The sequence below is a fragment of the Schistocerca cancellata genome, chromosome 2 (assembly GCF_023864275.1).
Source record: "Schistocerca cancellata isolate TAMUIC-IGC-003103 chromosome 2, iqSchCanc2.1, whole genome shotgun sequence".
NCBI lineage: Eukaryota > Metazoa > Arthropoda > Insecta > Orthoptera > Acrididae > Schistocerca > Schistocerca cancellata.
The window spans coordinates 305,661,764-305,688,034 of NC_064627.1; the positions used below are offsets into that span (position 1 = coordinate 305,661,764).

The window sequence follows — 26,271 nt, forward strand, 5'->3', positions numbered from 1 at the left end:
AAAAGAGTCTGCCAATTTGGTCACCAAGACAATGTCACTCAATGCATAAAAGTCATTTTAAAACACAATGCATGGCTAAGAAGAGAGATTTGTGAAATGGTACTCAAGAACTAAATTAAGAAGCACTGGTCCAGTGTGAGTATCTCACTGTGTTTTGCATACAAATAGCTTTTAGTAATTTTGGAAACTGGCCATGTATTCCACAAAATACTAACACTACATATTTAACTAGAACAAATTACTCTCTTGCATCAATCCATTCATAAATTACAATTTTCAACAAATAATAGTTTTTAATGTATCACACACATTTAAATTTAACAAAGGACATAAAATAAACCTACTGACAACACTTTCAGTTACAACATAAACATATTATTTATGGATCTGCAGGTAAAATCCATAGAACATATATAAAATTTAGAAAAAAATAAAGTTGCAACAGCTTTTTAGTATGCCCATAAATGCTTATAATTACTTACAGGTAAACATAGCTCATGAGTCAAGTTTGCAGTCTATTCATATGGGCAAATGGTACCCAGTAAACGGCAGTTGAATAAATATTCTCTTAAAATATATTCAACATTTATATTACAATCAATATTAATATCAAAAGCCTACCAGATACAAAATTCAGTTATGTAATGGTAGACCATAATGGTAATTACTTTTATAGAGTGATAGTTATGAGCAGACTCAATATACTGAACTTGAAATGTAAATAAAATCTTCAACAAGTAGCTTACAAGTCTTTATGTTATTTCTTACAGAAAATGGGAATGTTTACATCAACTGTTGTGCAAAATTAATCTATGTCTCTAAGATTGGACAACAAGATTTGCATTTCAAACATGGCATGTCACTCAAGGAGTAGAACATCTGTATTTAGAATAGTCCACTTTCTTAAAAGATGCTTAAAAATTCTCTAATTTGCTATGATTGAGGATTATACATGAAAGGCTAACACCCTCAATCAGCAACAATTACTTATCCATCAGTATGCATCACATTTACGAAAGTTCCTCAAAAACATGTAAATATGATGAATCACCTGGTAACCAGTGAACAACTTTCATTTTACAAAGTTTATCTAAAAATGAATGAATTTAATGAATACTATAAATGAGTAAAAAGATTTTATGTTCAGTTTGGAAGATAGATTGCTATCTATGGAGATGAAATGATCACAATTCAATGTTTATAATTAATATCACATGCAAAAGGGACTAGACTTTTTTTGGTTTTTGCACAACAGCATATTCCTGGTCATTGTAAAATTGATGTTCAGGTCCAGATAAAGAGTTATCAGTTGGTACTGATTTTTTACGGATCATACCATAGCCATAATGAGAATCATCTGCTAACCTACAAGCTTGTATTTTTTCACATAATTCATAGTCATTAAAGCTGGTTGGAGATTCCTCTGGAGCAGGAGGAAGTTGTATTTGAGAAGTAACAGAAGGCACAGGCACATGGCTGTAGCCTCCAGCAGTTGGCTTAGGTGGTGGGCGGAAGTGCTGCAATTTATCATAGTCTTCACTGCTGTCAGACTTCATGGAAATCTGTGTGGCTAGAATTTTTGAACACTGTGGCATTGGACTTTGTTCAGCAACCTGAACAGTCGAAGCAGTGGAAAACTGAGCAGGCCTGTCTTCTTCATCACTGCACTGGTTTTCTGTATGTCGTACGTCATCAACACCTAGGGTCCTCCAAGCATCTTTTCGAACCTCCACATCATCATAATCTTGTGCACTATCTGTAGGAGTCACAAGCACTGGGGTTGTTGGCGACAGGCTGCTTCCTTTAGAAGCTTTGAAACGACCAGAGCTTAAAGATTCAGTAGAGATGGATTCATTTTCTGTTGAAATATTTTCTACAGACTGAATTTGTTTGCGGGGAGGTTTTACAGGCTTTGGTTTTGGTCTGCTGGTATGTGAAAAACTATTTACAACAAAATGTTCATTTTCTGCAACAACAGTACCAAGAAATTTGCTCGAAGGCTGTGAAATTGTGCTAAAATCTGTATCAAAAAGAGTCGCACTTGTTGGAGATGGGGGAAGGGGGCTACGAGAACGTGCCTCCATACTCAGGGCTGCTTGGAATTGATTGTCGCCACACATTATCACAGGGCTTACAGGTGTTTCACCAGATAGCAATTTCCGCATACTTTTCATTTTGGAGGAAAGGCAACGAAATATCTCTTGCTGATTAGAATGCTGCAATGTGAATGTGCCTTCTCCAGAATCACATTTTCTGCCAGCCTCAAATATGAACTTCCCTTCACGATAGCCATACCGCCTAATGTAACGGTAGGGCCACGTGAAGAGAATACTGTTGTCTGTGCTACTCCGAAGCTGGATCACAGCGGAGGCAACTACAAGTGTATATACACCTGGTTCCAAACCACACCTTTCACTGGCTTCAGATGGAACTAGCCACACAGTAAAAACACCTACAACAAAAAAAGATTAAAATAAATTAAAATTAGATAAACAAAGGGTAAACATTTCCTTGAATTTCTGTTTACCTGAGATAAGAATTTAACCATTAAAAAAAATGAGAATCAGAAAGCAAGGTGCAAGTAGATAAACAGACAAATATAACAATGCATAAGAAACATATTGAATTATAAGAATAAACAAGCTTTATCAGAACACATGACTGCTTTTAAATCTTTGAATGAAAAATTATTTTAGTACAGTCTTCATCAAGTCAGATACATCGAACCATTATAGCAGTTCATTAGTGAACCATTCCAAAACAGATAATTTTTGTGGCTAAAGTGCATTTATAGAGTCTGCAGCTCTTGCATAATGTGCTGATTTTGAGAATTCGATGATGATGTTAATAGCCAACTGAGTAACATTATACGGTAGGCAATGAAAAGCACTGAATCTAATGACTTCTTTCAACAGAATATACAAACTGATTACATTTGCTTTCAATATGAAAGGAAAAAGATGTGCTGACAGACTAACCTGTAACATAGGTATACATTAGAGTGGAATGTGATAATTAGCCTGTAAGCTGGCAAAGAAAATAGGTCCCAACAAGAAATTACAATTGCTGTAATAGATTCATGTGTAGCAGAGCTCATGATATACTTTCATCACTGCAATAACCTACTTGTATTCTTATTCCAGATTTTCCTAAAGATTCTGATGATGTGGTTAAATTCTAACCCAAAAGAACAAAATACCAGCTAACTTTAGTTATAAACCATACGAAATTATCAACGAACATTATGACTCACTACCAATAAGAGACAAATCTCCCATATTCCATTCCAATCATTCATCACATGAGCTGTTACCAACGCCAGTACCCAAGTGATCCTGTAACACTGTCAAGATTGATTCTCCCCCTCACCCACACATAAAACATCAGATGAACTAACAATTCTGATACTTTCAAACAATGGAAAATCCAGGGTGGAATGTAACATATTATGAAAGGGGTGCGGCCTCAGTTGCATCAGACTGCAGTCGTGTGTGTGAGTTGCATCTGTGTGAGTATGTAAGTGTGTCTGTTGTCTATTTTTGATGAAGGTCTTACTGGCCGAAAGCTATATCTGTGACAGTCTTTTTGTTGTGCCTATCTGCGACTCAGCATCTCCAATAAATTCTGATACTTTAATTTTGAATTAGACCAATTGATAAACTTAAGGAGTGAACAACAGATTGTTTCCCTCCTTCAGTTTTATTGCCATACTCCATATCTGCAAGAGTTTATCAAATATCAACATGAACACCCTTGTAACAAACGTGTAATGAGCCGGGTTCCTTGACTTCCGTAAAACACGGACTACCCACTAATGGAAACATATAGTGCAGCTTGAACAGTAACACTCAAACTCAGTGTCAGCAACAATAAAACTATTCTCCGTGCAAAATTCTACCAGGCGGCTTTCACCCCCCCCCCCCTTTTTTTGTGTTCTATTATTTTTCTTCTCTTTCTTTGCTTAGTACAGAATTACAGTCCCCCATCAAAATTAAATTTTCATTTCCTTAACAAACTGAATAATTTCTTTTATATCATATACTCCGACAATATCGTCAAGATACGCGAAGCTGATCTCTATATCTAAAAGACAATGTCCTGACTGACTCACCAATTCATCATTGCCCAACCCAAATCACCAGGGATACACACTTGAAATTTGGAGAGGATGAAGATCTTAGTACTGTAGATACAGTTTAAGGAGGGACTGTCCAAAATTCCACTCCTAAAAGGGGTGAAATAGAGGTGAAATGCTTTTTTGAAAATATGTCACTGTAAAGGAAATTTTGAAGACAGAATTATGAAATGGTATTTGGTTTCTCAGCTAGGAACAAAAAAATACATGTTTCAGCATTTTTGGAAATTCAACCACTGAGGGAGTAACGCAGTGGGTTAAAGATTTTTTGGAAATAACTCATTATTAAAGAACTGCTAAGAATTTTTAAAGCTACATCTATGAAAACTGGTATTTGACTTCTCACTTAGAAATAAGAAAAATACGTGTTTTCAGTGGTTTTTGGCAAGTGGTTTTGGCAATGCAGCCCCCTAAGAGAGTGAAATAGGGAATGAAAAGTTTAATGAAATCATTTCATTATGAAAACATTTTCACAGCTAAATCTATGAAAATTTGTGTTTGGCTTGTTTGTTACACATTCAAAAACACATGTTTCACAATTTTTGGAAGTTCAATTCCTTAGGGAAGGATATAGGGAGTAAAAAATTTCTGGAATATATTTTGTTATATTAAAAAAAAAAAAAGGTAGATCTATGAAAATTGGCATTTCACTTCTCAGTTAGACCTAAAGAAATGTGTGTTAGAGGATGGAAGTTCCCAGTAAATAACATCATAAGAACGCAAAAGGCACGATTAACAAAAACTATGCATTTCAAAATTGCTTTTTGGTCAGAAGTACATTTGCAAAGACCATGCTTCTATGGCCTTAATTAGCATGAGAAGTTTAGAAGGTGTTGCAATTTGTGAATAACATAAAAATTTGATGAAAGGAAAAAAATCTATGGAGACCACACAGACTGTGAGTGAAGCAGTGTGCACTAAACGTCTCCATCTTGACCATGATAAGGTCTTCATTTCACAGTAGCCTAGCTACATTTCTATTTTCTTATTCTTTATTAGAACCACTTCAGTATTACCCATATCTGATTTTGTGTTGATAACCCCATATTCTCCTGACCAGAAATCCTGCTCTTCAAGCCATTGCACTTCACTGATTCCCACTATATAAAAAAATCAACTCTTCTTTCTCTTTAATTTCTCTAAGCTACCTGCTCAATTAATTTTCCTTGCCCATGATGTGTGTTGAGAACATGCTGGAAAATGGTCTCACTGAAACCAGTTTAACATCAAACAATAAACTGAATAGCAGCTTCAGATGTTACACAATGTCATTTCTACAACTTATAAAAACTGTGAAACACAATCAACAAAAATTATTTTGTCAAATTTGAAGTGAATATCCCCTCACCCTAACCATGAAATTTGCCGTTGGTGGGGTGGCTTGCATGCCTCAGCAATACAGGTAGCCATCCTATAGCTGCAACCACAACAGAGAGGTATGTGTTGAGTGGCCAGCCAAACAAGTGGTTTCCAAAAAGCGGCACAGCAGCCTTTTCAATAGTTGCAGGGGAAACAGTCTGTAGAATTGACTCATCTCGCCTTCTAGCATCAACCAAGATGGCCTTGCTGTGCTGGTACTGTAAATGGCTGAAAGCAAGAGGAAGCTACAACCATAATTTTTCCGGGGGGCATGCATCTCTAATATATGGTTAAATAAAAATGGCATCCTTTTATGTAAAACAGACCCCATTTGGATCTCTGGGCAAGGGGTTATTGTCATCAGGAAAAGCAAAGCCGGTGGCCTACAGGTTGGGGCTTGGAATGTTAGGTCTGTTAATTGGGTAGGTAGTTTAGAAAATTTAAAGAGGGAAACGGCCAGGTTACTGTTGGATATAGTGGGAATGGGTTGGGTTGTTTTGGGGGAGGAGACCAAACAGTGAGGTCATCGATCTTATCAGGTTAGGGAAGGATGGGGAAGGAAGTCGGCCGTGCCCTTTCTAAAAGGAACCATCCTGGCATTTGCCTGAAGAGATTTAGGGCAATCATGGAAAACCTAAACCAGGATGACCAGACGCGGGATTGAACCGTTGTCCTCCCGAATACGAGTCCAGAGTGCTAACCACTGCGCCACCTCGCTCAGTATAGTGGGAATTAATGAAGTTCAGTGGCAGGAGGAACAGGACGTCTGGTCAGGAGAATACAGGATTACAAATACAAAATCAAATACTGATAATGCAGTAGTAGGTTCAATAATGAATAACACAACAGGAACAAGTATAAGGTACTATGAATGGCATAGTGAAAGCATTATCACAGTCAAGATTATATGAAGCCCACACTCACCACAGTAGTAAAAGTTTATATGCCAACTAGCTACACATATGAAGAAACTGAAGAAATATATGATGGGATAAAAGAAATAATTCAGATAGTTAAGTGAGATGAAAATTTAACAGTGATGGGGGATTGGAAATCGATAGCAGAAAAAGAAAGAGAAGGAAAAATAGAAGGTGAATATGGAATGAGAGAAAAGAATGAAATACGAAGCCACATTATAGAATTCTGCACAGATCATAATTTAATCATTACTAACACTTCCTTTAAGAATCATGGAAGAAGGCTGTATACACAGAAGATACCTGGAAGGTTTCAGGCTGATTATATGATGGTAAGACATATATCATAACCAGATTTTAAATTGTACAACTCTTCCACAGCCAGACATGGACTCTGACCATATATGTATTAGTTTTGAACTGTAGATTAAAACTGAAGAAATTGTAAAAAGGTAGGAAGTTAAGGAGATGGAATCTGGATAAGCTGAAAGAAACAGACATTGTTGAGAGTTTCAGAGGAAGCATTGGGTAATGACTGACAAAAACAGTGAAAACAGGAGAAGATCAGCAGGTAACTCTGAGGGATGACATAATGAAGGCAGCACAGGATCAAGTAGGTAAAAAGACAAGGCTTAGGAGAAATCCTTGGATAACAAAGGATATATTAAATTTAATTGAGGAAATGAGAAAATATAAAAATGCAGCAAACTACAAAGACGAAAGAGAAATCAAAAGTTCAAATAATGAGACTGATAGGAAGTGCAAAATAGCTGAACAGGAATGGCTAGAGAACAAATTTAAGGATAGCATATGTCATTAGGTGAAAGATACGACTTACAGGAAAATTAAACAGGCTTTTGGAGAAAAAACAAGCAGCCATAGGACTATCAAGAACTCAGATTGAAAACCAGTCCTAAGCAAAGAAGGGGAAGCTCAAAGATGGAAAGAAGAGAAGGAGATTAGTGTTTAACGTCCCGTCGACAATGAAGTCATTAGAGACGGAGTACAAGCACGAATTAGGGAAGGAAATCGGCCATGCCTCTTCAAAGGAACCATCTCGGCATTTGCCTGAAGTGATTTGGGGAAATCACAGAGAACCTAAAGCAGGACAGCTGGACACGGGATTGAACCGGCGTCCTCCCAAATGCGAGTCCAGTGTGCTAACGACTGCGCCACCTTGGTTGATAAAGATGGAAGGAGTATATGGAGGGGCTATACAAGGGAAATGAACTTGAAGGCAATATTACAGAAAGGGAAGAGGCTGTAGGTGTAGATGAAGATGAGAAGGGAGATATGGTACTGAGAGAAGAATTTGACAGAGCACTGAAAGACCCAAAGTCAAAACAAGGTCCCTGAAGTAGACAACGTTCTGTCAAAAATATTGATAGCTTTGGGAGAGCCAGCCATGACAAAACTATTCCATCTGGTGCGCAAAATATATACGAGATGCACAAAAATCCCTCAGAATTCCATTTCCAAAGAAAGCAGGTACAGACAGGCATGAATATTACTAAACTATCAATTTAACAAGTCAATGTTGCAAAATACTAAAACAAATTCTTTAAAAGAATGTAAAAATGGGTGGAAGCTGACCTCTCAGACGATCAGTTTGGATTCTGGACAAATGCAGGAACACGCGAGGCAGTACTGACCCTACGACCTATCTCAGAAGATATATTAAGAAAGCATTTGTAGGCTTAGACAAAGGTTTTGGCAATGTTGATTGGAGCACACTCTTTGAAATTCTGAACCCAGCAGGTATAACATACAGGGAGTAATATGCTATTTACAACTTGTACAGAAACAACACACAAGTTAGGAGCATGAAATAGAAGTGGTGGTTGAGAAGGGAGTGATGGAAAGTTGCCACCTATCCCCAATGTTATTCAATCTGTACAGTGAGCAAGCAGTAAAGGAAACAAAAGAAAAATTTGGAGTACGAATTACATTCCAGGGAAAAGAAATAAAAACTTTGAGGTTTGATGATGACACTGTAATTCTATCAGACAGGAAAGGACTTGGATGAGCAATTAAACAGAATTGACAGCACAGCTATGTATACCCCACACACTTCGCAAGCCACAGTATGGTGCGTGGCTGAGGGTACCTTGTACCACTACTAGTTATTTCCTTCCCTCTTCCACTCGCAAGTAGAGCATTGGAAAAACGACTGGCTAGACGCCTCCATATAGAACCTAATCCTTCTTATCTGAATGTACTTTGGTGGCAGTAGAATCTTCCTGCAGTCAGCCTCAAATGCTGGTTCTCTACATTTTCTCAATAGTGCTCCTTGTAAAGAACACTGCCTTCCCTCCATTGACAACTATTTAAGTTCCCAAAGCATCTCCGTAACATCTGCATGTTGTTTGAACCTACTAACAACAAATCTAGCAGCCTGCCTCTGGATTACTTTGATGTCTTCCTTTAATCTGACCTGGTGAAGATCCCAAACATTTGAACAGTATTCAAGAATGGGTTGAGCCAGTATATTATACAGTCTCCTTTCCAGATGAACCACAGTTCCCTAAAGTTCTCCCAATCAAATGATGTCCGTCGTTTGCCTTCCTTACTACGACCCTTACGTACTCATTCCACTTGAAATTCCTTTGCAATGTTATGCCTAAATATTTAATCAATGTGACTGTGTCCAGCAGCACACTACTAAATGCTGTGCTCCAACATTACAGGTTTGTTTTTCATACTCAGGTGCATAATTCGCATTTTTCTACATTTAAAACAAGTAGCCATCCAGCTCGCCAACTAGAAATTTTGTCCACGTCATCTTGTATCCTCCTATAGTCACTCAATGACGACACCTTCCCACACACCACAGCATCATCAGCAGAGAGCCACAGACTGCTCTCTTGCCCTATTCATAAAATCATTTATGTATACAGAAAATAACAGCAATCCTATCACACTTCCCTGGGACACTCCTTGTCCCTGATGAAAGGAAGATATAAGATGAACATCAACAAAAGCAAAACAAGGATAATGGAATGTAGTTGAATTCAATTAGCCGATGCTGAGATAATTAGATTAGGAAATGAGAAACTTAAAGTAGTAGACAAGTTTTGATATTTGGGTAGCAAAATAACTGATGATGAATAACATGAAGAGGATATAAAATCTTGTTTCTGAAAAACAGAAGTTTGTTAAAATGAAATATAGATTTAAGTATCACGAAGTCTTTTCTGAAAGTACAAGGGGAAGTCAAAAAGTAAAGAAACTTTTGCAAATTCTCACTGTGCCCTTGGCAACACTGCTAGTATCCAGGGCTGAAGAATTGTCATCCACAACAATTCTATGTAATGTGTCACTCTTATTCCCGTGTTAGTAGTCATATTGTAGCAGACTGTGAAACATGACAGCTCCATTGTCAATCTGCACAAAGGAGGAAATGAGGGCAGTGATTAGCCTTTTATTTACAGAAGGTGTTAAACCTGCAGAAATTGTTTGTCGAATGCAAGAGCTTTATGATGACAGCTGTTTATCTCTAAGCAAGATCTACGGATAGAATGTTTCAAACAGGGAAGAACTTCTCTGTGTGACGAAGAAAGATTGGGCAGGCCATCGACATCAACAATTGAAGACAATTTGGAAACACTGAGGGTATGGTGATGTAAAATAGATGAATAACAATGGACGAAACTGCCTAAATTTTACAAATCGGTCATGGTTCGGCATATTCCATCTTACATGACATGCTACATTTTCGGAGTTTGTGCGAGGTGGGTACCAAATGAATTGTCAGTGCAGCTTAAGGCACAAAGGATGGACATCTCTCGTAAACATTTGACCCGTTATCATTGCAAGGGAGATTTATTTTTATAGCAAATTGTTACTGTAGCCATAACTTGGGTGCACCATCACAAACTGGAAGGTAAGGCTGCGAGCTTGGTTTGGAAAAATCCATCACCACCATAAGTTAAGAAATTTAAACGCCAACCATCAGCTGGTAGGATTATGCTAACACTATTCTGAGAGATGGAAATTGTGGTGGCCGTTCATTTCACCCCAAGAGGCAAAACTGTAAAAAATGTCGTGGAAAACTGTGAAAAGGTGTCATCCTACAGCTAGATAAAGCTCAGCCACATTCTTTCAAAGGGATGGCCAAAACAATAAAGAAGTTGGGATTCAAATTGCTGGAACACCTGTCAGACAGTCCAAACTTGCCTACAACTGATTTCCATACACTTGGACCACTGAAGGAAGTGCTCAGGGGAAGATTTTCAGCAGATTCAGAAGTAATTTATGTGGTGCAAAATTGGTTACATGTACAACCAAAAAACGTGTTTCTGACAGAATCAAGAAACATGTGAAATGTTGCATAAAGTGTGTTGAAACGCAGGAAGGTTATATAGAGAAATAATGTATGTTTCAGTTTTCTGTCATTAGAATAAAAATTATTTTTCCCAAAAGACATTTTACTTGTATGGAGTGTAACCCTGTATGGAAGTGATAACATGGACGATAAACAATTTAGACAAAAATAGAATAGAAGCTTTTGAAATGTGGTGCCACAGAAGACTGCTGAAGATTAGATGTCACGTAACTACTGAAGAGGTACTTAAACAGAACTGAGGAGAAATGAAATTCGAGATACAACCTCACTACAAGATGGGATCGGTTGATAGGACACAATCTGAGACATCAAGGGAACACCAATTTAATACTGGAGGGAAGTGTGTATGGTAGGGGGAGGAGGAGATAAACTGCAGGAGGAGACTAAGAAATGATTACAATAAGCAGACTCAGAAGGATGTAATTGGCAGTAGTTGTTCCAAGACAAAGAGGCTGCACAGGATAGAGTAATGTGACAAGCTGTATCATACCCTTCTTTCGACTCAAAACAACAACAAAAAAGTGGATATGATTTTGGTCCCAGTTGGGATTTATTTCCTAGTGGGTTTTATTTTATTTATTTATTTATTTATTTTTTCATACGGTCTTTACTTCCATGCACACAGTAGATTAGAATGTTCAAGTTTATGCTTTCATTATAAGTGGAACCTTTAGATGACAACGATTATTATTATTATTATTATTATTATGTGTTTAAAGGGACAAAACTACTGTGTCATCAGTCCCTCCATTCCACGAGAGAAACACACGAAAAAGTAAAAAGCGAAAAAGTGGGGACTTGGCTGCTCCAACTATATAAGCAAGTCAAAAGGCATGATGGTAGTTGTAACACAACAGAAAAAAGAAAATTAAGGTAACCCAGGCAGCATCATGCACAAGAGGGTCTATAAAGGCACAAGAAGTTGAAAATCCCCCTCTCTCTTCTCTCTCTCTCGGAAAATGTGACACGCTGGTAGTGGCTGTCTCATCATCTGCAAGCATCTGAGGTAGTGAAATAGGTAACCTGAGAGCATGCCGCAGCAGCTTGGCCAGCAGGGCACAAACAACAAGAACATGCACGATCGTCAGCAGACTACCTAAGCTGCAGTGAGGAGGATCCTCCTGATGCAGAAGGAACTCGGGGCGAATCTTGTGTGGGCAACACATAGTCGACAAAACACAACAGCATCTTTCTGAGGTGCCAGGAACGATGTATGCCACAGCTCAGTGGACCCCTTAATCATTCTTAACTTGTTTTGGGTTGTTGTAGCCTGCCATTCAAATTCCCAGAGCCTCACAATATTGCATCAAAGTTGCAATCTTAAGCCTGTGCCCAGTATTCCGACGTAGAAATGATCTGTAGTTGCGGTTTTGGCTGGATGGTCGGCAAGTTCATTTCCTGGAATGCTTATGTAGCTCTGTGTCCAGAGGAAGGTCACTCTAAGGTTATGCCTTTTAAGCAACTCGTGGAACCGCTACAGATCAGGAAGTTTGTCATGGCCTGGGATTTGACGTACTGCAAAGCCAGAGATATGGCAACTGACTCTGCAGTGTGTACAATGCAGGCACTCGGCAGCGGGTGCTTCTCATGTTCCCTTGCATGTGCAAAAGCGTAACCAATCCTAATACTGACTTTTGATCCATCTGTGTAGATGCATACTGAGGACTGAACGAAAAGGAGTAAGAGAAGGGCAGGATCAGTGTCATTCTTGGGGCCACAAAAGAGGTCCATCCATACCACAGGAACAGGTACAGGCCATAGGAGGTGCTAAGAGGGACACCTCGGAACAAAGACTACAGGAGGCTGTTGGAGGTCCTTCAGTAGAGTACCAAGTTAGACTCCAGCTGATCTACCACTTTTGGGCAACGTGCAAACAATCTGAACTCTTGGTTATGGAGTTGAGTGACATGGGTGAGGTATTTGACAGACTATGACTACATAATTACCCAGAAGCTGCTGTCGTCTAACCCACAGCTCTTGGGCATCAGCTTCCGCAATGCCCCAGTTGCGAACCACACACCAATGTGGTTAACAGGGTCCAGCAAGCTCAATATGGACAGTGCTGCCAACCCATAAGCAACACATCCACAGTCAAAGTGGGATAACATCAGTGCTTTGTAAAATCTTAGAAAAACTATGCAGTCTGTGCCCTGTGAGGAGCTACTACAGAAAAGGCGAGCATTTAGCTTTTTCGTACAAGTTGCCTTGAACCAGAGGACATGTGGCAGCTAAGTTAGCTTGCTGTCAAATAAAATACCCAAGAATTGAAAAGTTTCAATTACTTCAAGTAAATGGTTACCAAAGTAAATTTCTGGGCGCAGGTGCACAATCCAAAATCGGCACAACTCGTGACTTTGCAGGAGAAAATTGATAGCCGTGATTCAGGGCTCATCCATGTGCTCTCCAGGCAGTCCCCTGAAGTTTTCGCAGTGATGAAGAGGTACAGTAAAGGCAAAGATCATCCACATACAGCAACACAGACTGTGGGGCCACTGCATTTACAATACCACTGATGGCAATAGTGAACAGCATTACACTCAGAACTGCTCCCTGAGGGACTCCAGTATGCTGTACATATTGAATGCTGAGAGTCGAACTTGTCTGGACCAGAAAAGGTCTGAGAGATAGGAAATTCTGGATAAAAATGGGTAAACTGCCCTAGAAACCCCACTCATGCAGTGTAGGTAGTATGTGATGTCGTCAGGTGGTATCATATTCCTTTTACAGATCAAAGAACACAGCAATCAGATTTTGGTGATCCACGAAAGCATTGCACAATGCAGATTCCAGATGAACCAGATGACATGTGGTGGACCGGAAAGGCCGAAAGTCACTCTGGAATCGTGATATATGCCCTCTGGCTTCAAGGTATCTACAAAGATGGTGGTTGGCTATACATTCCAATAGCTTACACAGCCCATTTATCAGAGAGATTGATCGATAGTTAGTTAAAATATGTGGGTCCTTTCCTAGTTTCAGGACAGTTTCCCACCACTGAGACGGAAATTCTCCTTCCTGCCAAATACCATTAAAAAGCCCGAGGGTATGTTTCATGCTGTTATCACAAAGATGTTTCAGCATTTGGTTGTGGATTTTATTAGACCCAGGGGCCATATCCTGACACACTACCAAAGCACCGCGACACTCCCATTCGCCAAAAGGGACATTCTATGGCAGAGAACCATCTTGATAGAAGGATAGTGGGTGGTGCACGGTGTGATATTTCTGGGTCTGGAAATGGAAAATATGTGTTAAGTACCTATGGGACCAAACTGCTGAGGTCATCGGTCCCTAGGCTTACGCACTACTTTATCTAACTTAAAGTAACTTATGCTAAATACAACACACACACCGATACCCGAAGGCGGGCTCGAATCAGATAATGAGGATGGTAATTAACAAGGAGACACTTCAGTGAAGTGTGTCGTAAAACATTTAACGGGTACCACAACAGGATCAGTGCAGATGTTACCAATGACAATGATGCCAGAAAGGGCTGTAGGCGATGGTTGGCTGCAAATACGGTGGAGTTTAGTCCATACTTGGGACGATGAGGTGTGGGATCACAATAGATTATACATATTGCTTCCAACACTCCTGCTTCCTTTGCTTTAATAAACACTGTGCAATCGCCCGGAGTCTCTTGAATGCATTAAATTATCGATAGAGGGGTGGCACTTGTGTCATTGAAGTGCCCTGCACTGTTCCCTGGTAGCTCTGGTTGTATCTTCCGACCACTATGGCACTGGTGGTCGTCAGAATGAGCTGGAGGAGCAGTGTATTGTTGCTGCGGCACCACGAATAATAATATCTATAGTATCCTGTACTACTTTGTCGATTTCCATCGCATGACTGGCTGCAAAAGCAGCTGCAGAGGAGAAAGCCTGCCAGTCAGTTTTCCGAAGCAACCAACGTGGAGCATGTACCAGATGTCTGTGCATGCAATGGGAGAGACTGATAGGAAAATGGGCGTTGTCACAAAGATTGCCATGGATGCATCATTGAATCAGGAGTAATATAGTCTGTTCGCAAACTTTGGGATCAATAGTTGAGTATGTTACGTGTGCCAGACTGAAATGTGTTGCAAATCCCGGTGTTGAGTAGGCAGATGTCCAATTCTGAAAGGAGGTGTTCTAGTACCCAGCCTTTATGAAACATATCGTCACTGTCCCACAGGCGATTATGGGCATTTAAGTCACCCTAGTAAGAAGAAGAAAGGGGGGGGGGGAGGAGGGAGGTAGCCGTTCCACTAACTCTCACAGCTCATGATAATGGAAAGGTCTGTCTGAAGGTAGATAAACATTACATATTGTCATAAAAACTTGTAGACACTAGCGGCCCTGGCCTCCAGTTCAGTGATTAGGGTCACATGCGCACTGAAAATATCAGACTGTATGAGGGTACAAATCCCAATGGACACATTTTTCAAATTAACATGATTGGTACAGAAAGGATTGTAGTTATTCAGTGCAGGGAGATGTGTTGCCGTAAGCTGTGTTTTCTGAAGTGCTATGCCAATTACGTAATAAGTAGCAAGTAAAAATGGAGTTCGATCAGATGGTGATAGTAGCCATTACAGTTCCATTGAAGCATTGGCGTCAGGCCTGAGAATGTGGTGAACAGCGAAGACGTGTATGATTACTTCACTACCAGGTCACAGTCCACCTGATTGTGTGGTACATCACCAAGGTGCATATGCTTAACCTTTGCAGGGGTGAGGAGCTGAACATCCGAAGCCTCAGAAAGTAATTTATCTTTCCATTTATCCTTCTTATCCTTGTGAAACTTCAATTTCTGTGAAAATTTCCCATTTTATCTTCTAGAATTGAAGAGGACCGTACTTTTCTTCGACCTGCAGCCGGTGGCTGCTGGTCGTTGTCTTGAGGGGAGGTTTGATTTTGTTATACTTTAGGGCACAAGAACAGCTCAGGTCATACACACCCAAGTCAAAACTACAGAACACAAAGACAGAGAGGAGTTAAAAAATGACTATACGTCAGTCCCAATTGACATAATAGAAGACAGCTGAAAAACGGCACATGGAAAAGGGCTAAAAAAGACACTATACAGAAATGGAAGTCGGAAACAAAGTTAAATGGCCTTCGTCATATTGCTTTGGCGGATAAAAAGTAAAACAGTCAACAGCTCACGCATAATCTTGAGGGGAGGGGCATCTTGACAGGTGATGACGTCAGAGGATGACTGGGCATCTCTGGCTGCACTGACAGTGTGTGAACCACCAGTGCTATAGGGGGCATGGGAGCTGACATTCCTTCCCCCAACTGTGGGGTAAGCCCTAGAATACCATGGCCAGGAGGGGTGTGCGAGACTTCGTCAACATACGAGGTACAGACTGGTGACAACAGTCGCAAAGTTTCAGACCATACCAGTCAGATGAAGTCTTTCAACTTTTTCTTAGCATCTTGATAAGACAGGCAGTCAAGTGTTTTATTTTCTTGAATTTTCTTCTCCCTCTTAAGCACTGAGCACTGCGATGAATGAGGATGATGCGGTTCGAGACAGTCAACACATTGAGGGGGTTGAGCAAAAGATCGTGGGATGCCCGTCCACATGCCTCACTGGAACAGCAGGAGGACGTGCCCAAACCTCTAGGACCTACAAAATCTCATCGGACAAGGAAAATATGCTCTGTCCGTTCTATTATCTTCGGGACCTTCCTGTATGTGGCAAACAAAATGGACTCCACAATGCAGCAGATAAATACACAGCTCTTCATCAGTTTGTAGCATTAGGCCCCAATGGAAGAAACACTTTGAATTCTATTGAGCTCTTTATCATGAGCAATGGTGGCTGGTATATCTCCTATGTTTACACAGGCCTGAAGTGCCCATGAATGGTTGGCATGCTATGTTTTGATCAGCAAAGATCCATTTCTCAACTTTTCTAGTGCTGCAACCTCCCCAAACCGATTTTCAATGAGAAACAGTGGTCTCATTGTAGTGAAAGCTCTCCCACCAAGAACTCAGCAAACTGTCTACTTCCATCTCTCCTTACCTGGCTCTCACCTTTAAGCATGTTCAAAGGCAAAAATGCCATAGGATTACAAACCTCTGCATTAAAATCACTGTTCCTGATTCTTGAAATTGCTGTGTTGTATGGCCACTATTAAGTTTGATCTATTTCATTGCAGATCATCTTCATTGATGCCACACTCATCAGAGGCTCTCAACATGGGAGCCACCAAGGCAAGGCAAAGGCCACCTGCCATAGTAGCTATTACCAAGTCCCGGCACTCCAAAGGTGATAGGCGCCTACACCTTGGCTGAAATGGGGATGTTACAGCTCAGGCATAGGCAGTGCAATTCCTGTATTGTCAGGGGGTTGACATCAAGAGGGTACATGACAACCCGACTACGATGGACCATGAGGTAGAGCCACTCAATTGGTAGGTGCAAAAGATAACAGCACGTACTGACAACACAGGGCAGTGGAATCTTCAGAGGCAGGAAACTATCTGAGATAGATGTGACCAGTTAAATTGGTTACTCTTTGTTCCAGGAACCATTCTGGCATTAGTGATTTATTTCAGTCATGGGAAACTTAAATAAGGATGGGTAGATAGGGATTTGAGAAGCTTATTGCAAAAGTGAGTCCACACTACCTCACTTGACTTGCACACAGCACGAATATCAAGACGATGACATATTTCAACATTTGAAACAGATCAGAAGTATCGGAAAAAAAAAATGCAATTTAATCAGCCAGAGTATCATGTAAAACTGTAAACCAGAATTTAGGGCATAAGGTATGGTTTCATGTCCTTTAATATGAAGCAATTTCAATATTTTTGAAGAGTTTTCATACTTCATAAGAAAACTTATAAAAGGATGAAACAATAATAACTTTGAAATATTTCAGCAGTACATGCTGGTAATTTTGCACGTGTCTAACTGAAAACTCTTTGCATAAATCCCCACTAATAAATGCTGCTGCCATACCAACTATATAAAATTTAAATTTTTTCCAAAATTTTCAGAACCCGACAACCATGCATGAGGATCTAAAGTTCCATAAGCTGCAAAGTATTGCCATACCACATTACCTTCAGCTGTTACAGTCGTAACCTCAAAACAATTACGATACAACATAATCACAGAACACCCTCAAACAGGAAGGAATAAAGCAGAAGCCTGGAAGAGAACGAACAATATGATTTTTGCTATTATCAAACTAAAGAGAAGTGTGTAATGATAGTGCATTTCTCAATATTTTGATAATTTTTTCCTCACACATGCTACTTGGTGCATAGTAAAGAAATCTCAGGAGACTAAGGAAACCTTAGATTCAGAATGGTTTATTTATTTTTTAATTGCAACATTAATAACTAATATATACTGAGAGAGAGTGTGATATTCGTTGAAAATTTTATTGTGCAAGTACACCTGCACATGAAAATAATTGGTAACCCAGTCAAAGGTTTTTTGGGCATGTCATTACTGTGCATGTTTTGCAAAGATGAGATAGGAAGTTATGTTCAGTGGGTAGGCAACATTCTTTTTGAGGAACAATGTTGAGAAAACTTATAGAACCAGCACTGAAGCTGACTGCAGAACGATTCTACTGCCACCAACATGTATTTCATGTATGGATCACGAAGATAACACATAAGAAATTAGGGCTCACTTGGAGGAATACAGACATCATTTCTCCCTTCCTCTATCTGTGAGGGGAACAGGAAAGGAAATGACTAGTAGTGGTACAAAATACCTTCCACCATGCACAACATGGTGGCTTGCAGAGCGTTTATGTAGGTGTCATCATAAATGTTTACAAGTTTACTGTTCAGGTGACAGCATGAAACCTCTGTCTTTTGTGAGCTGGGCTGAGGTCTTCGTTTATGGAAATTGTTACGAGCTGTAACAAAACCATTTATTAAAACAACTTTTTTTTTTAATTTTCTTGTGTTGATTAGCTATTATTCAATCATCAGAACATCTGAATTTTAGAGATGTTGTTGCAGGCATGTCAGCAATATACAAGCTGAAGAGAATAGGGACTAAGACAGAGCCTTGAGGAAGATCCTTATTCATTTTATTTGCGGGAGCACTAAACAGTGCTGCACACTTCCCGGCATCAAAAGGAAGGACGATTAGGGTTTCATATCCCATCGACAACAAGCTCAGACTGTTTCAAGTTTGGGGAAGGAAATCAGCTGTGCCCTGGCCAGCATTTGCCTGGAACGATTACAGGAAACCGCAGTAAACCTACATGAGAATGGTTCGATGTGGATTTATTTGAGCTGTCACCCTCCCAAATTTGAGTCTAGTGCGCTAACCACCGCCCCACCTTGCTCAAATCTGTCGCCAAAAAACAGTACATGTGTGCATGTGCAACCACCTGGTAGCAACAAATGATAGTGATCTCTATGAGATTAAGAGGACTAAAAAGCCCCATTTTGGGTGTTCCTCAGAAATACCTATACCAGGTGATCAAATTTTTAATATATTTTAAAGTCTGTTATGTACCTTCTCCAGATGAATCATAAAGATCATTATGTTCTTCAATTGTTTGTTTCGAGCAATCATCCTTGAATGCAACCGACTGGAATGCAGACAACCACAGCATCATTTCACTTTCATTGACAGCTGCAAAATGGTATGTAACAGTCTTCGTAACAACCTGTAAATAAACATTGTTTTAAAGAAAGAATTTGTGAACTCATCAGTCAATATAAAACGTGGACTTACAATTTATACTTACAATGAAACTATTGGGGTGGTGCTTCTGTACATCTTGTGTAATTTTCACACAATTTTCAAGAGTAATAATTCTATCAGACAAATTCTTCGTAACATCTTCCTCACTGTCAAATACTTCAAGTCTTTCTATCCCATGTTTGCTAGCCCTGAATAGCTGGCAATACTTCTTGTGCCAAGTTTTCTGAAAAGATAAAATGTGTTGTTACAATACATGAGACGCAATCATTGTAAAGACATTAAAACGAACAAATAAAGCAAGACAATAGAAATAAATTGCTCTTATGACAGCAAATCAGTGGTAGATCTCTAATCTTCTTACTTCACTACATCTAGTCTCCGTAGGCTGTTAACAGTCACAGTAATTAACACTATGTGGGGCAGGGGAGGTCTTTTCAGTCACTGAAACAAAAAAACTGCATAACAGCAGACAACAGCCTTTTCTTTTTTAATTAATCTATCTTTGAGAACTTCACGACAAACACTGAGAGAGAATGCACATAGCTTACAAGATAAGCTGAAGACTGACCTGACAACAGAGTAAAGTACTGACCTGATAAGAGAGTGAAGTTCCGAATTCCCATACTACATACGGTACATCAATCATATGTTACATTTCACAAATCACCTATTAACACTACAGCCACAATGTTTTTTTGTGTTCAATAGGGGTAAGTGGCTAAAGTCTACAACAGAAGCTCTATCAATCACAGAACTTTTCATGTACAGTTGACAACACCACTGTTTTGTGTAATCAATGAAAAGATAGTTTGAGGTAACCAATGAAAGCGAGAAAAAGCAAGAGGTGAGAGGTGGGTGGGATGTGGAGAGAGGGAGGGAGGGAGGGAGGGGGGGGGAGATTAGTGTTTAATGTCCCATAACCAGAAGGTCATTACAGATTGAGCACAAGCTCGGATTGGGGAAGGACGGATAAGGAAATCTGCCATGCCCTTTCACAGGAACCATCCCGGAATTTGCCTTACATGATTTAGAGAAATCACACAAAATCTAATTCTGGATGGCCAGATGCAGGTTTGAACTGTTGTCCTACTGAATGCGAGTCCAGTGCGCTAGCCACTGCACCACCTCGCTGGGTAAATGCAAGAAATATGGTGAGTAGCAAAAATGAACCATTTAACAATTTTTGCAAAATATTCATGGTTGTGCCAGTTCATGAAAAGTTGCCCTAAACTGCAATACATTTTTATTTAGCTTTTAATGCACACTGTGGTGAAACCCAAGGTTTAAGTTAGGTTTCAAGGTAACAATTCTGTTGTGAGATGGCAAAGCCAACAAATGTGATGATGTACCAACGAGTTCAGCTGCAGTTACTGCAGTCTTGTTTACCAGTATCTTCCATAGCAGATTACTCTTAATAATGGAACACAATGTTTCTGTCCTTCATTTTCGAAATATCTGACAAATATTAGAGAGGTAATGCTTGACATGGAAGTACCCTATCTGAGTCATACTGCTGAAAGAAATTCCTAGAGTCACATTGAGGGATATCATATTAGGTTAAATCTTACTGGAACTTCTGATGGAATGAGGGCTTATAAAATCGGTTGACTGTGATCTCCAGGATGGCGATTTTAAGATCTGAATCTCCCATAGTAATGTTCAATAGAAGTTGGAAATTAACAAGACACCTATGGCATAGTATTATTTTGTGTGCATTTAGTTACTTGGTAACAACTCATACACATGTTTGACTATTTGACACAAATAAACCATGACTAAAATGGTGATCCATGAAACTCTTTCTGGACATCATTTAATGACCAGTGCAAGGCAATTCTTGGAAGCAGTGTTATAGCTCTATGAGCCTGTATTTGCTTGGGCCCTGTTCTCCAAAACTATGTTTCATCAACATTTTCATTCAAAGAACTGCAAACTGTACATCTGAAAATTATTCATGGCTGGCAATAAATTCTTTTCCGCTCTCACTCAACAGCAGGGAATTTCATAGCTTTGACAACAATGATTCTCCTTTGACATATTACATTCACTTTCTAAAATGACTTCTTATGTTAATGATGTTAGCACATTTTGAATGTAATTTAATCACATTTTGCAGAGTTTTTGAACATATCCACCTTCTTTCTGTTCCACAAATTGGCTCTGGTTATATGGGTCTTTTAATTTTATGCCACTGAACTATTCAACTAACAAAAATCTAGTTGCAGAATCAGAGTCAATCTTACACACAAGTTTACAAATCAAGATACTCTTTTCTTTCTTCATTCTGTAAAATGTTCAATTTAAATTAGCACTGGTGCAAACATCAAATGAAGTTCTGTTAGAGTAAATAATCAGTGAACTTGAGAAGCAGGCAGCACAAGTGATGACAAATAAAATTGTTTTCTTCAGAGTGGGAGCAATATGATATATACTTACATATAAAACACAAGGCTCAATGATATCTGAAGTCCAACTATGGCAATACAGTCAATATAAATAAGCATGCTATTATCAGTAATTAAGTAGTTTTTAGACTCACTATAATTTGCTATTTATCCACACTTACCTATTTCCTCAGATGAGGAACAACTTACACAAGCAAAGAGCACTAAATAGTCAAACAAACTCAACATTTAGAAATTACACTTTCTGGTATTACCACAAAATGTCAGAGCTCCTTCTAATTCACTCAACTTTTAATTTTATCAGACTTATCTTGGGAAATAACATAATGTCATATCAAGATATAGGCACTGGGAGTAAAATGTAATTTATCTCAATTACAAGTTGGTCCTACTCCTCTCCACCTAGAATAATCGATCAGTAAAATATGTGGGAAGATACAAAAGACAGAAAAATAACCAACACCTCCAGTGCAATGAATAATCCACAGCATTTCTCCATTTTAATGTTTTCCCTACATTTCATTTCACAGGTTGTTAGGTGTCAGCTCATCTCAGTGCAGGTGTTCAAAGATAGCATGCATTAATCCACGTCAGGCAGACCCAATTACTTTGCACAGTATTTTTATGAGTTTTATGAACAATATTCATAGTACTGTTATACAAAGAAACAAATGAAAAAAAGTTTTTGAATATAATAAACCAGTTTAAAAATGTACATTCATTCACATTTGAGCAATTGGTGTACAATCAATTAGCCCAAGTATTCATTCGGACATTGTCTTCATTTTAAAAAATCATCAGCAGCTCTGCTAATATTCTGTCTCTAATGGGCTCAATGTGACATAAAACAATGGCTATCAAACTGGGAATGTAATGTTAGAGGGCAAAATGGTCTCTTTAATAATATATTAGTGATAATAGTTACAATAATGTTTAATGCAGAACAAACTAGTATAATATACAAGGTCTCCAAATTTACCTATGTGCTCCTACACAAAAATCTCATATGTATAGTGCATGGTATGTCAATAATTGTTACAAAACACGCACATTTAATGCAGAATGGTGTAAAATGTTCGTAGTATCTATGATGATTGAAAGAAACTGCTACTTACATACAGAACACCTAATACAATAAGGAAACATGAATAGAAAGTAAATGTTGGTACCCAATATTTAATAGTTTACATGCGGCACTACTCTCTCAACAAGAAGTATAAACTTTCATGCGACGTTGAACTAAATTCCGCCGCAGAAACTGACAGGTCTCTCTCAAATTTCCAACCTAACTTCGTATTTTTATTCTACTATCGTAAACATTTCATATAATTATTTGTAGTAACGCCAGTATTTTCAGATCTATCGCCGCGACAAAATATCAGTAATTCTGTTGCATTTAAGTCAACAATAACAAGGTACTGTCATTTAAATTAAATATCTTCCTCAATAACTCATCTAAATTCTAGGCGAGTGTGACACACTGGATGCAAACAAAGGATGATGTTCAGTCGCATTATTTACATACGAAACGTAACCTCCCAGTACGGAAGACAGACAAATAAATAGTCATAACTAACGTAAATATGCCATTCAAATTACGTCAACATTTCTGTTACCTTGAGCTGTCCCAACACTCCTTGAGGAGGGAACAACAAAAATCCCTCCTTGTACGGCTTTTCAACATCCATAGGAAACTCTTATTTGAAAGCATGTCATTTGCAGGCAGTCTCTCTTACTTCATTGCACAGTCACTGCTTGAACACATAACACTGACAAATCCATCTGTCACCTGTATCTTATCAAAACAAATATCTTCCTACACCGCACCACAACTGCTTACACAATTACTTTAATCGCACATGTAACTCCAAAGACATACTGCTCTACAGCCAAAGATCATACATTTACGATCTCAGGCAAAACACAGTTTGGCGGGCTGTTTAGTGTGTGTTGATATATTACAATCTACATCTACATGCTTATCTGCAAACCACAGTGAAGTGCATGGCAGGGGGTAGTTTATCATACCAAGTATTAAGAATTTGTCTCGTTCCATTCGCCATGGAGCAAGGGCAGAACTACTACTTAAAACCCGGTGTTTATACGGCACTGTAATTAGTATACTCTTGTGTTCACGGTCCCTTCGGGAGCAATATGTAGATGGTTAAAATGTATTGCAAAATTCTTCACTTAATATTGGTTCTTGAAACTTTTTAAGTAGTCTTTCACGGAAGAGCTGGCATCTCTCTTCAAGAGACTGTCAGTACAGATTATTCAGCTTTTCCATGACAGCCTCCAGTAAATCATACACATATATGATCATTCTTGATGCCTTTTTTGTATATGTTCAATTTCCTAGGTTACTCTTATTTAGCATGTCTCGCACACACTTAAGCACTACTCCAGGATGGTTCGTGTGAGTGCTTAGACTAGATTAGATTTACTTTCATTCAAACTAATCCGTAGTAAGGAGGTCCTCCAGGATGTAGAACATGCCAGAAAAACAATAATATATGACAAATATTTACAACTGAAACAAATAAGCTGATGTGCCATCCACACTATATGAAAGAATCATTTTACAAATACTCATTTTTTAAGATCGCATTAGTACACCGAATTTAAAATTTAAAAAATGTTTTTTTATAAGGTAATAAAAATATAATAGAACTACTACAAAACTTATTTACAATGAACATATTACTGCACTGAGGTGGTGCAGAAGTTAGATTGTAGTTATATACACACACAAATCAGTTGGTTCTACTGAGAAATTCATCAGTTGGAGTAGAAGGAGTTGACCACCAATAAATCCTTTTGGATTCCCTTAAACTGAATTTCATTGGTTGTTAAGCTTTTTATGGCTGCTGGCAAGTTATTGAAAATGTGTGTTCCTGAATAATGCACACCTTTTTGTACAAGAGTATGTGACTTTAAATCCTTGTAAATATTATTCTTATTTCTAGTGTTGATTCCGTGATTTTAGCTGTTGGTTAGAAAAAGTGATATATTTTAAATGACAAATTTCATTCAGGAATAAATATATTGGGAAGCAGCAGTTAGTATCCCTAGTTTCCTAAACAGGCTTCAGCAGGATGTTCTTGAGTTCACACCACATTTTTATAACTCTTATTGCACGTTTTTGTGCCTAGAATATTTTAGCTTGGCTTGATAAATTACCCAAAAAAATAATCCCATATGACATCATGGAATGAAAGTAAACATAGTATGCCAGCTTTTTCATTTGCATTGCAAATAGAGATTTGTGTGTTTTTTCGAAGTTTAGTGACAAAGAATTGGCTAGGAACCAGTGATTAATGTCCAAAACTATTTTATTAGCCGAACTTTCTAAGACTACACTTGATTTGCTATTTATTGCAATGTTTGTATCATCTGCAAACAAAAAAACTTGGCATCTGGTAATGTTACTGGTGAAAGGTCATTGACATACATAAGAAAAAGTAAGGACCCTAAGATGGAACCTTGTGGGACCCCACATGTAATTAGTTCCGAGATGGATGATGCCTGATAGCTTAATACATGTCTCTTTCCTGATAACAACCTTTGTTTCCGGCCAGAGATATAAGATTTGAGCCATTTTGCAGCATTTCCTGTTACAATAATATTCTAATTTACTTAAAAGGATATTGTGATTTACACAGTCCAATGTCTTTGACAGATCACAAAATATACCAGTTGCCTGCAATTTTTTGTCTAATGAATTAAGTACATTGTCACTGTAAATGTAGATAGCATTCTCAATACCAGAATCCTTTAGAAATCCGAGCTGTGACTTTGACAGTATGTTATTTGTGATAAGACGGTTATATAGCCGATTGTACATTACCTTTTCTAAAATTTTTCAGAATGCTGGCTACAGTGAAATTGGACAGAAATTTGAAGCTATTTCTTTACGTCCCTTTTTAAACAGTGGCATAACTTCAGCATACTTCAACCATTCCACTGATAAACGACTGGTTACACAGATAGCTTAATGTGTTAATTAACTCAGAATCATATTCTTGCATTAACTTTGTTGATATTTCATCATACCCACTAGATGTTTTTGATTTTAAAGATTTTATGATGGACATTACTTGTGCTGTGGTAGTGAGGGTCTAATTCATGTTATGGAAGTTACTTGAAATGTCTGGTCTGAGGTATTCCATAGCAGCATCTAGAGAACCCAACAAGACCATCTTTTCAGTAACAGTTAAAAATGTTTGTTATAGAGTTCTGCAACACCACATTTTTTCACCAATTTGTCATTTACTGTTAATGCTTTTGCCCCTCTTCATGTCTGGTTCTACTGGTCTCCTACTTCCCTATATCCCATATTGTCTTTCTTTTGTTATTTGATATGACTATCTTTTCCTTGTAATATATTTGCTTTGATGTCCGTTTAGCTGGCCGCAGTGGTCTAGCGGTTCTA

The 26,271-nt window shown here is 38.6% G+C and overlaps 1 protein-coding gene across 1 annotated transcript; it reads right to left on the bottom strand.

Moving 5' to 3' along the window:
• Nucleotides 1-334: 334 nt before the first annotated feature.
• On the bottom strand, nucleotides 335-23,679 carry LOC126161689 (uncharacterized). The gene is made up of 4 exons (XM_049917705.1): nucleotides 23,456-23,679; nucleotides 19,478-19,657; nucleotides 19,243-19,396; nucleotides 335-2,452 (listed from the first exon to the last, which is right to left on the bottom strand). Exons 1-4 carry the CDS (start codon nucleotides 23,525-23,527, stop codon nucleotides 1,227-1,229), a joined length of 1,632 nt encoding a protein of 543 aa, XP_049773662.1. The 5' UTR covers nucleotides 23,528-23,679; the 3' UTR covers nucleotides 335-1,226.
• Between the last annotated feature and the right edge of the window lie 2,592 nt (nucleotides 23,680-26,271).